We start from the raw sequence: 15,173 nt of genomic DNA, 5'->3' as shown, positions 1-15,173 counted from the left end.
GTTTTGCAGTTCTAGAATTGGTTCAGAGCCATTTTTTATAGGTTTTTGGAGGGACTCAGCGGGGAGCTCGTGGTAGTCCCTGCTTTTCAGCTGCCATCTTGGCTCCACCCCCCTGTTCACCATTTCTTGTAGCACAATAATATTCCATTACAATCATACACAACTTGTTCAGCCATTCTCCAATTGCGGGGCACCTCAATTTCTGATTCTTTGCTATTGTATAGTTATTTTTCTATGCCTTATTAAAATCTCCAACCTTATTTAGCAGCATGTTGCTTTTTTAAAAAGTGGTTATGAACACTCATTACATTTAGGACTTGCTATTTAGGACAAAGACATCAGTGCATCAGCAATACACCAGCACACAATTTGGATGTTAACCCAATCTCATGTCTAAGATTCAGGGAATCACCAAGTTACACTTTATTGTCTGTTTATCTAAGGACAAGAACATTCAATAAAAAGCATAGTGAAGGTGCACAAAACTCTGTATCATTCATCTGTGCAATCTTTTTACTTTATGATTTTGTTTTACATGTGAATGGCTAAAAAAAAAAATTTGTAAGTTGTTCCTAATGTCCTTCCAAATGCTGAGTGACTTCTTCCTTCTTACGGCATTAGGTAGTTTTCACAGGGACAAATCTTGTGTTGAGTGATTGAATCTGAAGAAGAAGAAGAGAAGTTATTGAGCATGGTAAAATGACAGTGTAAGCATGCATGGAATGATGTCTTCATTTAACAAAGATGTTTCTAATTCTACAAAAAGAAAATAATGTTGTACTGGCTGGAGAACTGGACAGGATCAGAATTGTGGGTCCTAGTCTTCACTCTGCCCTTAAATAACTTCATGCACTGAGTACCCAGTGCGCAGGAGATGCTCATTATTTGTTGAGTAGATGATTATAGATTCTGGGCTTCACTTTCTTCCTCTGTAAAAGATGGGGTTGGATTACCTCTCCAAGGGGACTTCTAGCAAGGTTGTTTTAACTTGGTCCCTTTCAACTCTGGAATTTTCAGACCTCAAGTCCCATCTAGCCTTAATGTTTTAAGATTCTATGAAAATATTTAATGAGGAGAGTCTTGGTTTGGTGCTGAAATGTCATTGTAGCTCAATAAGTGAACGCAGTTGTGGTTGGCAGGTGGCAGCAAACACTTCCTTTGGCTTTCTTTAACAGGGGCATTTGGATTTCTTTTGACTGGGGTTCAAAGCCATCAGTGTTAGGATTGGAGTTAGAGAATCTCAAAGTTGGAAGAGATTATTGAGTTCAAACCATAAATGAACAAAAATATCCTCTAGAACATATCACTCAGATAAGTTGTCTGTTAGCCTTTACTTGAAGACCTACAATGAGTGGGAAGTTACCACCACATGAAGTACCCGATTCTACTTTTGCACATCATTGGTAGCAAGTTTTTCTTTCTATTAAGCCTAAATTTGCTTTTTTGCACCTTCACACACTGTTCTCTGCTGGGCAAGCAGAAGAAGTCTAAACAGCCTTCTACTGGATATACTAGAAGACAGCTATCATGCACCCATTTTCTTAGGCTAGTTATCCCCAGGTCTTTCATATGCTCTTTATATGGCATAACCTCACAACCCTTCACCATGCTGTTTGTCTTCCTCTGGATGATCACCAGGTTACTGACTCATTGCTCTGCCTTTTCAAAAAAGAGGTACCTAGAACTGACCATGATATTCCAGAGATGGTCTGACACTGGAAGAGTTAGGTGGGACAACTACCTTGTTTGTTCTTGACATTGTCATGTTTTAACGCAGCCTAGGCTTGTATTGCCTTTCTTGGCTGCTCTGTGACATTGTTGATACATATTGAGCTTGCAGTACACTAAAACCACCAGCTCTTTTTCAGAGAAACTGTTATCTACTGACATCTCCCCATCTTATACTAATGAAATTGAATTTTTTAACTGAAGTATAAAACTTTACCTGTATCCTGATTAGATTTCATTATAAAATGAATTATAAAAATTATAAAAGATGTAGACCAACTAGCTTTTAAAGATGTTTTAAATATGACTGCTAATTAATATATTAGCTATCCTTCTCAGCCTTGTGTCATTTTCAAATATGACAAATCTGCCATCTCTGTTTTTATCTAACTCTGATAAAAATGATGTTAAGAGACCATAAGACCAATCATAGATCCCTGGGGCACTACATTGGAGACTTTCTTCTAAATTGACATTGAACTATTAATGACTATTCTTTGGATCCAGTCATTCAACTGGTTCCAATTCCACCTAACTGCATTATTTTCTAGCCCACATCTCTATACTTCCCCACTTAAGACTTGGCAAAAGCTTTGCTAAAATCTAGATAATCTTTATCTATAGTAGCCCCTTGATCTAACGGTCTAGAAATGCTGCCAAAAAAAGAAAATAAGGTTACTCTTACATGACCTGTTCTTGATGAAGCCATGCTGAATTTGTGTAATCATGGCTTCATTCCCTCGACATTCATTAACCATCCCTTGTGATTTCATTGGCAAAAGCATCTCTAAAGTGTGGAAATTCCCTCTACCAATGCAGGGTTATACTTTCTCTGTGACTTACAGACTTAACAGAGTTGCCTAGCGCACTAAGAAATTAAACGATTTGCCCATGGTCACACAGTATGTGTCAGAGATGGGCTCTAACCCAGGTATTGCTGCTTTCAAGAGCAGTGCTCTAACCACTAACCCTTTAATAATCTATTCAATAATTTTTCCAGCAACTGAAATCAAGTTCACTGGGCTCTAACTTGCAGGCTCCAGCAACTTTTCTCTTCTTTCTTTTTTTGAAAATCAGGACGTCTGCCCTTCTCTAGTACTTTGAAAATTCTCCTATTGTCCATGGTCTTTCAGAAATCATTCAGAAGTCATTTAGCTTTCACACCTGCCAATTCTTTCAATTCCCTAGGTACTGAAATCATAGGTATGGTCAACATGTCCAGCTCAGGGGTAGGGAACCTGAGGCCTGAAGGCCACACTTGGCCTTCTAGGTCTTTGGGTTCAGCCTTTTGACTGAGTCCAAGTTTTACAGAACAAATCCTTTTATTAAGGGAATTTGTTCTGTGAAGTTTGGATTCAGTCAAAGGGCCGCACTTGAGGACTTAGAGGGCCACATGTGGACTCGAGGCTGCAGGTTCTCCATCCCTGGTTCAGCTCTTTTCTGCTTCTTTGCCACAAAATCTATGACAGAGCGGTCACTTCTTCCAAGACCTAGGTCTATTGACTTGAACTTACCAAACTCTCTTACTCTCTTCTCAGAGGAAACAGAAAGTGTCACTTTCATCCTGAGCATTGATCGTATCTTTTTTTTAATCTTCCTCTTTCTCTTAGTATAGCTAAAAACTCGTTTATGTTATTCTTAGTTTTCCTCCTCAATCTTAGTTTATTTTGAGTGACAGGGCCAGTATTTACCAGGGTTTCCCTCCACCTATTTTTCTGTAAAAGGTGACAAAGTTATTCTTGAGACCTGATTAGCCCCTGCCCTCCTTGACAAATGACCCTGGTCATAAAAAGTTCCACCCACATGAAATCAGGGTTCCTTTAACCCGGTAGATGAAAGAGACCAAATCCTGCCCTGTTGCTCAGACATGTTTCCATATGAAGACAAGGAGTGACACATAAAGTGCCACTGTATTTTGTTGCATATCTTCGCTTTGTTAGCGCTAAGTAAACCTCTTATTGCTAATTGTTCAATGACTGATTGTCCCAACAACAAACCAGTAAAAACAGAGTCCAAGGGTGAGGCTTATTTCCTAACGGAGCTTTAATTATCTTGATATTATTTTAAAGGGCCACATATTTACTGTTCTTGTTTCTATATTCTATTTTAGAAGTTGGTTGATTAGTTCCTATTGCAGTTATACATCTCTTTAGACAATACCATTTTTTCTTGTTATGGGAATTGCTTCCCTTTGTGTCATCAGAATTTTATTCTAGAGATATTTATATCACTTCTGGGCTTATTTTCCATGAAGAATTTTAGGACGTGGGATTCTATTTGTCCTTTCTCTGAACCTTTTGAAAACTGTGCTCCCCAAATTTAGTATATATGTCAAACTATACGAGCTTTACTCTGCTATTCTATCACAAAGATGGAACGGTCACTTCCCCCAAGATTCCCATCATTTCCACCCAGCAGCCAGTTCCTTCATGTTTGTAAGTCAGATTCAGAAGAGAATTTCCTTTTTTGGATTCCTCTATCTTTTGAAGGTTGAGATTATTATTAAATCTAGAAAGTATGAGCTGTTCTGATTATGGGAAAGACAGCAAGGTCTCTGGAAATGTTTGGATAAGCAAGATCTTCTAACACTACCATATCATGCCTCTGTGCCAGGTTTGTGATCTGTTTCTAAGGTGATCTGTAGTATCTTTCAGTAATGATGTCAATTCTGTTCCTGATTTTATCTTTACCCAAATTCTCTCCATAAGATTTTTCCCCACTGGTGCCTGGATTTCCTCACATCAGTTAATAAATCAACAATATTATAAGTACCTACTATGTGACAGGCATTGTGCTTCATGCTAGAGATTCAAATACAAAGAATACAACATTCCCTGCTTGCATGGAATTCACAAGATCATCCATTTCTACTTGCAAGGTGCTTATATCCTAATGGGTAGGACAAATACATATATAAGTATGTAGAGAATAAAAAAAAATAAAGTCACATGAGTGTATCTTCTTAATTTATAAACCAATTCTCTCTCCATCCCCCTTCCATACCTCTTGGCCTATCCTGTTTCTTTTGAATAATGAGGGCGATATTGCAGTCATGGATTTCATTCCACAATGTGTCGCTGATATCTGTGACACATATTTGCTAGGATCTCTAGTTGACGTTATTATCTATTATATAAGTGAGGAGTAAATAATGAAATAGACTGTTGGTACTGACCACAGAGTGTGAAATGTTAGTAAAGAAGTTATCGACAAATTGCAATTAGGTGGCACAGTAAATAGAGTACTAGGTCTGGACTTAGGAAGACCTGGGTTCAAATCTAGCCTTAAACACTAGTTGTGTGACCCAAGGAAAATCACTTAACTCCTGTTTGCTTCAGGTTCCTCATCTGTGAATGGGGATAATAATGGCACCTACCTCACAGGGTTGTTATGAGGATAAAATGAGAAAATATTTGTAGTATTTAGCATAGCACTTGGTATATAGTAGGCACTTAGTGAGTGCTTGTTCCCTTCCCTTTCCTTCTCTCTTCTTCCTGTCCCTTACCTCACTTTCATGGAAGACAGAGCAAACCAACTCTCTTTGATAGACATGAAAGAATCACTGTTGTGTGTGATAGAATACAAGCAGTCCTGGTTGTGATGCATGCTCGAGCACGTGCACGCACACACACACAAAGACACACACACAAAAGAAAGGATTATGAGGATTACTAAAAGATAACTGCTCTTGATTTTGTTAACAGCATGTTACATGCAATACAAAAGTTGATATATTGGTAGACTGAAGTCCTAAAACTTAAGCTATACTTTTAGTGTTCTACCTTCCCAAAACTTCTAGAGACCTGAGAAAAAGCCCAGACAATGAGATGATGTTGTGGCAAGGGAAAACAAAGGTCACCAGCCCTTTTTAGTCTTCTTTAGCTAGTGCATTATTTAACATTTATGCAGAACAGAGGGGGGAAATACAACACCGTATTCACCATATTCCATTTGAGGAAGTAGGGCTCTGGGAATATTTAGCTACCTAGGAAGATATGACAAGGATTAAGAATGAAAATGGGGTTTTAATTATGTTAGATGATCTTTGAATGAAAGATTCAAAGAATAGAATAGAGTTAACTGGAATTCAGAGAAGAGTGAAACAGAAGAGTACTAAGAGCAGATCTGATCTCAGCCTTGCTTTTGTAACTTTCTGGTGCAGCCTGGCTCTGATAGGAAGACAGTCATAGTCACTGGCTGAGAGGGCTGATGGAGAAGAGACCCCAATTACAGACCTCTCTTTATATGAAGCACAAACTAGTAAGTGACCCAAAAGATATCACCTCAGCTGCGGCATAATAGGAGACTGAAAGAGTTGTAGCAAGCGCCACGTGCCTGAGGGAGGAATGCAAGTGTATTTGGGGCTCACTCTTGCTATGTGAAAGACTACTGAGTAAGGGGGCAGTATAGCATAGTTACCTAAGGATCTTTGTACATAAGTGAACAGAAAGTAACTACTTAAGTGGGAAGGCAAGTTCCACTGGACACAGCAGAAGTGGGACAGCCACCAGCGCCAGAAATACAACTATTTTACTTAAAGAGACAGGCATCCCTCTGGTCTTGATGGAACTTCCCCCCTCCAAATCCCTAACTAATAAGCACCCCAACCAAATCCCCTCACTTTCTTTGAGTGAGCTTTCTTGGAGAACTGTTTAGTGTGGGAAGCAGGGAAAATAACTGTTCATACCCAGTCCTTCCAGGAAGATCACTACCTCTTTAAAGGATAAAGCACTTCCTTCTTTCTTCATACTCCATAACCTCCTAATTGCCTTTTTGTCCACACCAGGGACCAGGACCTAAAGGAACTTCCATCCTAGAGCCCTGCTTTCCTGATTGGTGACTGCAAATCTTGGAACACTTTCAGATCAGCTCCTCTACAGTTTTCTCATCAATTACTGGCCACCACCCAAAATGGAAGCTCCTTTAGTTCATGGTCTCTTAACAAATGTTCATTCATTCATTTATTCTTATGCTGAGATCCCCCATATACTTAAACTTCAACAATCTAAATATCTTCACAAAGGGCAAACAGACTAGCTAACTACAAAAATGGGGGAAAAAAAACCCTAACAAAAAAGTTGGAGATTCTCTCACGGCAATAGAGTCATACGTAAGACCTGCCCCCTCTGCATAAGAACAGCACATCGCATCATAGTCTTCTAGCAAGCAGTCTCATGACACAATATAAAAAAGCACTAAACAAACACAAGTGTGAGAACAAAGGGTCATTTGACAGCTCAAGTATGGCTGCAAGCCAAAGTATCTGTGTCTAGGGATCCACTACAGCCCCAAATTCCTGACTGTAAACGCAAATTTGATAAATGATTTTTATCCAAGTTTACTTGGCGTCTGAAGATAACCACATCCAGAAATTCCACTGTCAGATTATATGAATAATCCTTAAACACCCAATAAAATGTAAATGTAAGGACAGATGTTAGAATAATGTCAATCTTATCTGGCTGAAAAAGAGAGTAGCAGTAAATTGAGCTACATAGGAGCAACGCCTATGAAAACTTAAGAAAAATAATTTTGACAGGTCTTGGCACACAGGGAGGTAAGAGTTTAGTACCCATGTTTCTGTGTGGTCTTCTAATTTAGACATACACCTGGGAACCTACTGGCACTTAGCCTTTTTATAGTATAGTACACAAGTCATTTTATTTATCTGTGTTAGTTTTTCATTTGTAAAATGGGCCTAGAAGTATTTGCATAAAGTGTTCAGGAATACTATAATACAAGGTTTTGGAATATAAGACACTACTGTTATTTCAGTTTCATGCTAACCAAAAGAATCACAAAGCTGAGTGTGTGAAGAATTTGGAGATCATCTAACAAAGGCTTATACTCAGTGTAAGAATCCTGTCTTTGATACGGTCATCCAGCCTGTATGAACATTTCCAGTGACAATCAACAAGCATTTGTTAACATTTGTAACACAGCATGTGTTACAAAATACTACAAAATTTGCATTGGGGATACAAAGAAAGGCAAGAATATAGCCCTTGTTCTTGAAAAATTCAGATTCTAATGGAAAAAATATGCAAAAAAATTGTACATGCATATAATAGACTGTGTAAATGTATGATAATCTTAGCAAACTCACTATTACACATAAAAAAATTTCATTATTGAATGGCTGCAACTATTAAAATATTTTTATCTTCTTTTGCTCACTTGTACTTTCCATCCATTTCTCCTATTTCTACCCTCTGAGGCTAAGCAGGAAAATCTAATCTCACTTTTGGGTAACATGGCAATGTTGGACTTGGAGTCAGGAAGACTATTCAAATTGTCTCTGACACTTACTAGCTTTGTGACAATGGCCAAGTCACATAATTTCTCAAAGTCTATTTTCTTTTCTGTAAAATGCCTATAGTTTTGTTTAAAGCACTGGGAAAAATTTAAAGTGTTATATCAAAGTAATTTATCCATATATGTGTTATCCCCAAAGTCTCAGAGCAGTGTTAAGTCATTAAACTTAGTATGGACATGCTAAATGTGTCCCTAACACAGTTGAACACACTGTATTAGCTTTTCATATGTTTGAAAACTGTTGTCATATACTTTCTAAATATTTTGTTCTCTAGGATGACCTGTATTTTCCTTAATTCTTCTCTTTTCCCCACTATAACTCAGCATGCCTTTTTCCACCTTTATTGTTTTTAGTTTTGCTCATCAATTTCAGTTTATTCTGAGCTTTAGTGCTGCCAAAAGTATTGTTATAGCTTTGTGCCATGTTTTTTATATTCAGTCTGCTTCCTGTCCTTGGCTTTTGTACACATCTTTTAAAAATATAAGTTGGTTGGCAAATAATTATTTGTGGAACTACATTGGTTTCTTTGGTTAACTCCCCTCTTTGTGTCATCAATATTTCATTCTAGAGCTATTCACATGCCTACTAGGCTAACTTCCCCTAAAAAACTTCAGTCCATGGGTTCCTATCTATCCTTTCTCTAAAACCTTAGAAATGATCTCTCCCAATATCACTGGCACATGTTCTACCATGACTGGCTTCCCTCTTTTCCTCTCGCCTAAATCCTAAGATGGAATTATCACTTCTTCCTCCAAATTGCTGTCATTTCTAGCCCATTAACTGGGTTCCTCCTTGTTGAAAATCACATCTAGAACAGAAGTTCTCCAAGTTGTTTCTTCTACTTTTTGAAAGAAGAAATGAAGCAAATCAAGAAATTATTAGCAGTTCTGTTTTGGGGAGAGATAAAGAGAGGGGGGTTCCAGGTGATATCTGGATAAGTGGAATTCCCCATTATTACTACAATCATTCATCTGTGCCAGGTTTGTGATGTATTTCCTGAATTCTTCATCTATTTCCTATTTGTCCAGGTGGTCTGTAGTATATTCCAATGTCTACAGTCAGTTTCTGGTTTTGTTTATCATCAAACAAATGATCTCCATTACACTGTCCCTGCTGATTCTTATATTTCCTTATGAGTATATGTCTTTGAACAAACACTAGTGTTTCTTGTCTCATCCCTTTACTTATGCTATTCCTTTTAAATGAGCCATAGTTTTCCAGAGGCAAACTTCCCTATCTGCTTTCAGCAGAAGTATATGCTTATACTCCTGCATACCTGTTTCTCTCTGTTTGGCTCACTCATTCCCTACTACTACCTTCTTCTGACCCACGTGCTGCCTGGCTGCCCTCACAGGATTCCTCACTCAAGACCTCTTCCAAATAGTTTCATCAGGCCTCAGATGGCAGCAGGACAAGGGTTTTTTCCCTCATCTTCTTTTATTACACACATAATTTTGCATTTAATATTTTAGGGGTGAACTATCACAAGCACTGAAATATTCTTAGAGAATGCCTTCAAAAGAAAGTAAAAACTTTGTGATAGTAGGGGACAGCAGTATGAAGAAAGTAATTTGGGAAATAATGGGCTAGCCCAAATTCTTCCTTTTATTGATGAGGATTATGGGTCCTTAAGAGATGAAATGACTTGTTCTGAGTCATACCCAGGCATGGTGGTAGGAGCAGCACTCAAGTAACTGCTTCCTGACTTACTCCAGGCCTCTTTCCACCATACTACCTTGCTTTCTCTGTTGGCTAACTGTGGTAGGAGGGGACTGATTCCACTGGAAACTCTGGATGAAGAAGTCAGTATTAAAACTGAATCTATATACATACTGACATTAATAAAACAGTACAATAGTTGAAACAGGATGTAATATGGATCCCCAGAAGCCTGTGGCATCATATTATGTTCTTTCAAAACCAGAGACCTTTCAGGAGAACTGTTTAACAAAGAAAAAGAAGGAGCCTAAAACATTAAGTGCTTCTGATAACCACAAAGTAAACCAAGGATAAAACTAGAAGGATTAGCTAGGATGAGGCTGAACATGCTGAGGAATAACACTGGTTGAATCAATTACCTTGAGTAGAGTTTGGAATAATTGACTTCTTATTAAATTCTTAATCAAACTTACTAAGTGAAACTTACTAGCTTCTGAGCTACTCATCAAATATAACAACAAATGAGTCTATTTTAACAATAATCCTGTGTAAACTTCCTGGTCTTCAGCTTTGGTGGTTTAGCAGCAGGAAGGATAAACTAGGAACAAATAAAATAATGAACCCAAAATGCTTTGTGAATTTTAAAGTACTGTGTACATGTTAGGTATTATAAAGATATCCAAGGTATGTGCAGTGGAAAGAGCAATGAAGTCAAAGTTGGAATAATTGTGTCATTGTGGGCAAGTCACTTTACCTCTCCAGGACTCAGTGTCCTCATTTGTGAAAAGGGATAACCACTGTTCCACTACCTGTCATCAGGTTATTGTGAGGAGTGTTATATAAACCTTAAAGTGTTACGGAAATGAGAGACGCTATTATTACTTCCAAGGGACTAAACATGAAAGTTCAGAATTTTTAATTTCAGGCAAACAACTCAGTATCTCCCTAACTGGCATTTCCTCCTCTTTTCCACTGACTTTTAGAACACCTCATCATTGATGTTGGCACAAATCAGGATAAAAGGTTTTGTCCATAAAATTTTCCTTTCTGCTTCTGGACCCAGTGCTGCCAAAAACAGAGCACACTTTGTATTGCAATAAACAATGTTCACTGTTTCTAAGTTGCTTGCTGATGGCAGTATAGTGACTAAAATGCATTGAGAAAAATCAAGAAGTTTTTTTTCTACATTAACATTTTCATGAAAAAACATGAGAAAATCTCTTAAAGGTAAACAAAAATAGTTACAATTGTTGAATCTGAGAATCCAAAAATGTATTGTTTTAACTTACTAGCAATTAGGAAATATCTGCTAGGTTCATTATCAGCTCAAGCTTGAACCCTTGTTTTTTGATAAAGAGTCTCTAGACCTCTCACTGTACTTTGCTGATCTGCTCTGCTCCATATTATGCGGCACTTTGGTTTTAAGGTTTTGAAATGTTGGCAAGGTGGGGGGGTGGGGCAGAAGGAAAGATTTAATCAATGGGAATGAGTAATTATTAGTGTTAATCATAGCCAGCAGAAAGGAAACATTCTAAGAACAGGCTCACAAATGAGAAATTCAAAGCAATTGAAATGAAACTGAATAAACGAATGAGTATCTACTTATTAAAAATAATGAAGAGGCACTGATCAACCCATCAAAACAAAATGATCTTCATTCTAATAAGATCTTAAGCAACATATACTCCATCTCCTGTTCTCAGGCTTTCTCCTATTACTAATAAGTTAAGGGAAGCTAGGGGAGAAAGAGAGAGAGAGAGTAATTTAATAGCATTGTTTTATGATTTCTAATGTAACTTGGAATTGCGTTTAACCACTTTTAAGTTGTTTATCAATTGAAACAATAATAAATAATAACAGTAAAACCAATAATGCTCTAAAATCTTATATAAATATAAAGTGTACTCAGAACATTGATCTTTGATATGCAGGCTGTATCCTTACATCTCTGATCAGACGTTCACATCCAGTGTTATGTCTGGGTGACTGATTCCCTCCTAAAGAAAAGAATAAAGGCTTTGCCCCTTTATTACTTCTGATTCTACAGACAAACATATATTAAGCTGATGGTGTCAGCTTAACCAAATCTCATGAAAACACAATTTTGAACTTGTTAGGAATGTAAGTTATTTCATAAGTTGTCTTACATTTTTTGATGTATGTGTTTTATCTTCCTGATAATGATGATGTCTTCCTTTACACTGACAGCTTTTTAAAGGGTTCCCCACCCCTACCACCAGTGTGTTCCAAACAAAGAAAATATGTGATGAATGTCTCTTCATTATTTTTAATGACTGGACACTTGTTCATAATAAAACTCTCTTGGTCTTAAGTCAGGACTTCAACAGTTTAAAACAATAAATGTAATTTATTTATTTAAGGTGTTTCCACCAGATTCCTTCAGGAAAAGACAATTATCCTTTTTATCTCACTTCTACTTAGGCTCTTCTCCCTTTCCCAAACCATCCCCCATCACTGCTAAAAATAGATAAATAAATAAAAGGAAGGGAAGAAAATGAAGAAAGTTAAAAAAAAAGCACTATATGAACAGACAGGGACAAATCTAGAGATATTATTTATCCGCCATGCCATTGCAATGTGCTGGCAACTCAATATGCTCTGACATTAACTGTCATGTGAGAATCACATTCAGATACTTGATCTGTGGCGGTAGTATTTGCCAAAGAAAAAGTCTGGAGACTTTGGACAAGATGCTGAGTAAGTTCTTTGCCTCTACTTCAGAAAGACAAAAAAAGTGCCAAAATCAAGTTATAAAAAAATAAAGCAGAAGGCAGCCTTATAGGCTCACTGCTCTCATCTGTGTCCTGTAGTTCTGTTCTAGATACCCCTGGTGAAAGAGATAAAAACTAGAACAAAACTGCCAGAAATAACTGAAAAACTGCAAGAAAGTCCAAAATGTTTCAAAAAAGAAATAAAATGATTAAAGGAAGACATAAGGATAGACATTGTAAAGGGAATTACAGTTACCAAAAAAGAAATCCAAAGGACAAATAAGACAGTAGACAATTTAGAACAAATAAAGAATTATTCCATAATGGTAGTGTTTCTGAAAAGGAACAGATTTGGAACACAAAAACATAGAAGTTGAGGACAAATTGACAGGACAAAATCAGAGAATCACATAACTTCAGTGGGACCTCAGAAGTCATCTTTCTCAACCCATAGTGAAGGGAACCCCATAATAACATACCCAACAAATGGTCATTCAGCCTCTGCTTGAAAACTTCTACCTTGTGAAGCAAACCATTTCACTTTCTAGTAGCTCTAACTGTAAGAAAGTCATTCCTGACATCCAGACTAACTTTGGCACTTTGCAATTTCACTCAATGCTCCTGACTCTGTTCTCTGCAGCAAAGCAGCACAATTTTAATAATTTTTCCTGGTAACAGCCCTTCACATACTCTCATGATCTCCCATGAGTCTTTTATTCTCCAGGTTAAACATCAATTCCATCAACTGAGTCCTTCATCATCCTGGTAGCCCTTCTCTGGAAGCATTCATTTATTCAATAAACATTTATTAAGTGCTTACAATGGGCCAGGCACTGTGCTAAGTGCTGGGGATACAAAAAGATAGTCTTCCCTCAAGGAACTTACTCTCCAGTTTTTCAATATTCTTCTTAAACAGTGGTACCCAGAACTGAATACAGTATTCTAGATGAAGTCAGACCAGGAGACAGAATATAAAGAGGGATTATCACCTCCTTATTACTACAGGATATTCATTTAGCAATGAAGCTCAAGATCTTATTAACACTTTCAGCTTCCACATCTTAGCTGTTGACTCATATTGAGTTTGTGATCCATTAAAACCCCTAGGTTTTTTTTTTTAAGTCAAACTGCTAACAATGTCTTACCCATCTTGTGTTTATGAAGTTGATTTTTTGGTATGTAAGCAAACAGTTTACAGCCATTGAATTTAATCTTATTAGATTCAGCCCTGCTCTGTCAAGATCTTTTTGAATCTTGACTCTGGCATCTACTGTGTTAGTTTTTACTCCCAGGTTTGTGGCATCTGTATAACTGATAAGCATGACACCTAAGTCTTTATCCAGTGGCTCAACAATCATAAGTATCAGTTCTTTTAGAATCCAGAGATATAGTTCATCTATTCCATGTGACTTGAATTCATTAAGTGCTCAGGGCTCTCTATCACCTTACTTATTCTGGGTATCAACCCCTTGATAACTATTTTTTTCTTTTAAATTTCCAGTATAAAGGTCATTCTCTTTGGCAAAGAAAAAATTGCTCTTCAGATGTTCACCTATCATATTCTTAGGAACCAGAATCAAGATCACTGGTTTATAGTTTGCAGGCTGTTCTCTTTTCTTTTTTGAAAATTTAGACATTTGCCCTTCCCCAATTGTGTGGTATCTCTTCAAATTTCCATTATCTTTCAAACATCACTGACAGTATCTCAGCAATCACCTATGCAGCACCAGTGTGAGTGATGGATCTAGGACAGGAGACTTGAATTCATCAAGAGCAGCTAGGTGCTCTCCCACTCTCTCCCCGCCTCTTTGTCATTTTAGCTCTTTCATTTACTGAACACAGGTCATTTTCCTTGGCAGAGGGAACAGATGGAAAGTAAGACTTGCATAGCTAAATTCACATTCTCTCTCTTCTCAATTACTATTCTTCTGTTCCTTAAGCAAGAGCCTACCTCTTTTGCAATTTTCACTTTTCTCCCAATATCACCAAAACCCCTCTCTTTGTTGTCCTTGGCTTCCCTAGACAGCTCTAGCTCATTTACAGCTTGAGCACACCTTACACTATTTTTATAGTTTCTTCTGTTCATATACTTATCCTCTCTTACCTGTTCTTGTTTCCATTATCTGTGCATTAAAAAAAAATCTTAAGTTGGTTAGTGAGTTTCTTATGCATCCTCATTAATTTCTTCAGAAAAATATGATTTGTTTCTCAATAGAATTGTTTTCCTTTGTATTTTCAGAACTTCATTTCTAAATCCCCTATCTCACCAGAGATTACTTCCTCGGTAGTATTTAAGTTATAGGTTCCTACCTATCCTTTCCCTGAAACCCCTGAATCACTCCTTCTTAAGATTGAGAGTAGGACTGACTCTACTACTGGCTTCCACGACAGAAAAGAAAGAGAAATTAAAACAACTCTGAAATATTGCATTAAACCCATCAAAGTGGCAAAAATCCTAATGGACAGAAATAATCAGTTTTGGAGGGGCTGTAGGAAGACAGACACACTAATACCTTGTTGGTATTAAGTTATGAATTGTTTCACTCATACTGGAAAATATTTTGGAATCATTCAAAAAAAAGTATGTAAGTTGTTCATACACTCAGAACTAGCTATCCCATTATGAGGCATATATCCAAGGAGGTTAATGACAGGAAAAAAGTCTCCAATATCCAAGTCAGGATATTCGAAGTAGCACTTTTAACAGTAGCAAAAAGCTAGAAAGTAGGTGCACATTG

The 15,173-nt window shown here is 37.3% G+C and overlaps 1 protein-coding gene across 1 annotated transcript in view; it reads right to left on the bottom strand.

The window, feature by feature from the left end:
• Positions 1-271: 271 nt before the first annotated feature.
• Positions 272-15,173, bottom strand: part of MCPH1 (microcephalin 1) — a 341,986-nt gene continuing 327,084 nt past the window's right edge. Inside the window, exon 14 of the mRNA XM_036748364.1 lies at positions 272-662. Within this exon, the coding sequence (XP_036604259.1) occupies positions 610-662 (53 nt within the window). The 3' untranslated portion in view covers positions 272-609. The remainder of the gene's footprint in view (positions 663-15,173) is intronic.

This window comes from Trichosurus vulpecula, chromosome 3 (assembly GCF_011100635.1).
Source record: "Trichosurus vulpecula isolate mTriVul1 chromosome 3, mTriVul1.pri, whole genome shotgun sequence".
Lineage (NCBI taxonomy): Eukaryota > Metazoa > Chordata > Mammalia > Diprotodontia > Phalangeridae > Trichosurus > Trichosurus vulpecula.
Note: the sequence above shows the minus strand (reverse complement) of the source record. Positions and strands in the feature narration are given on the sequence as shown.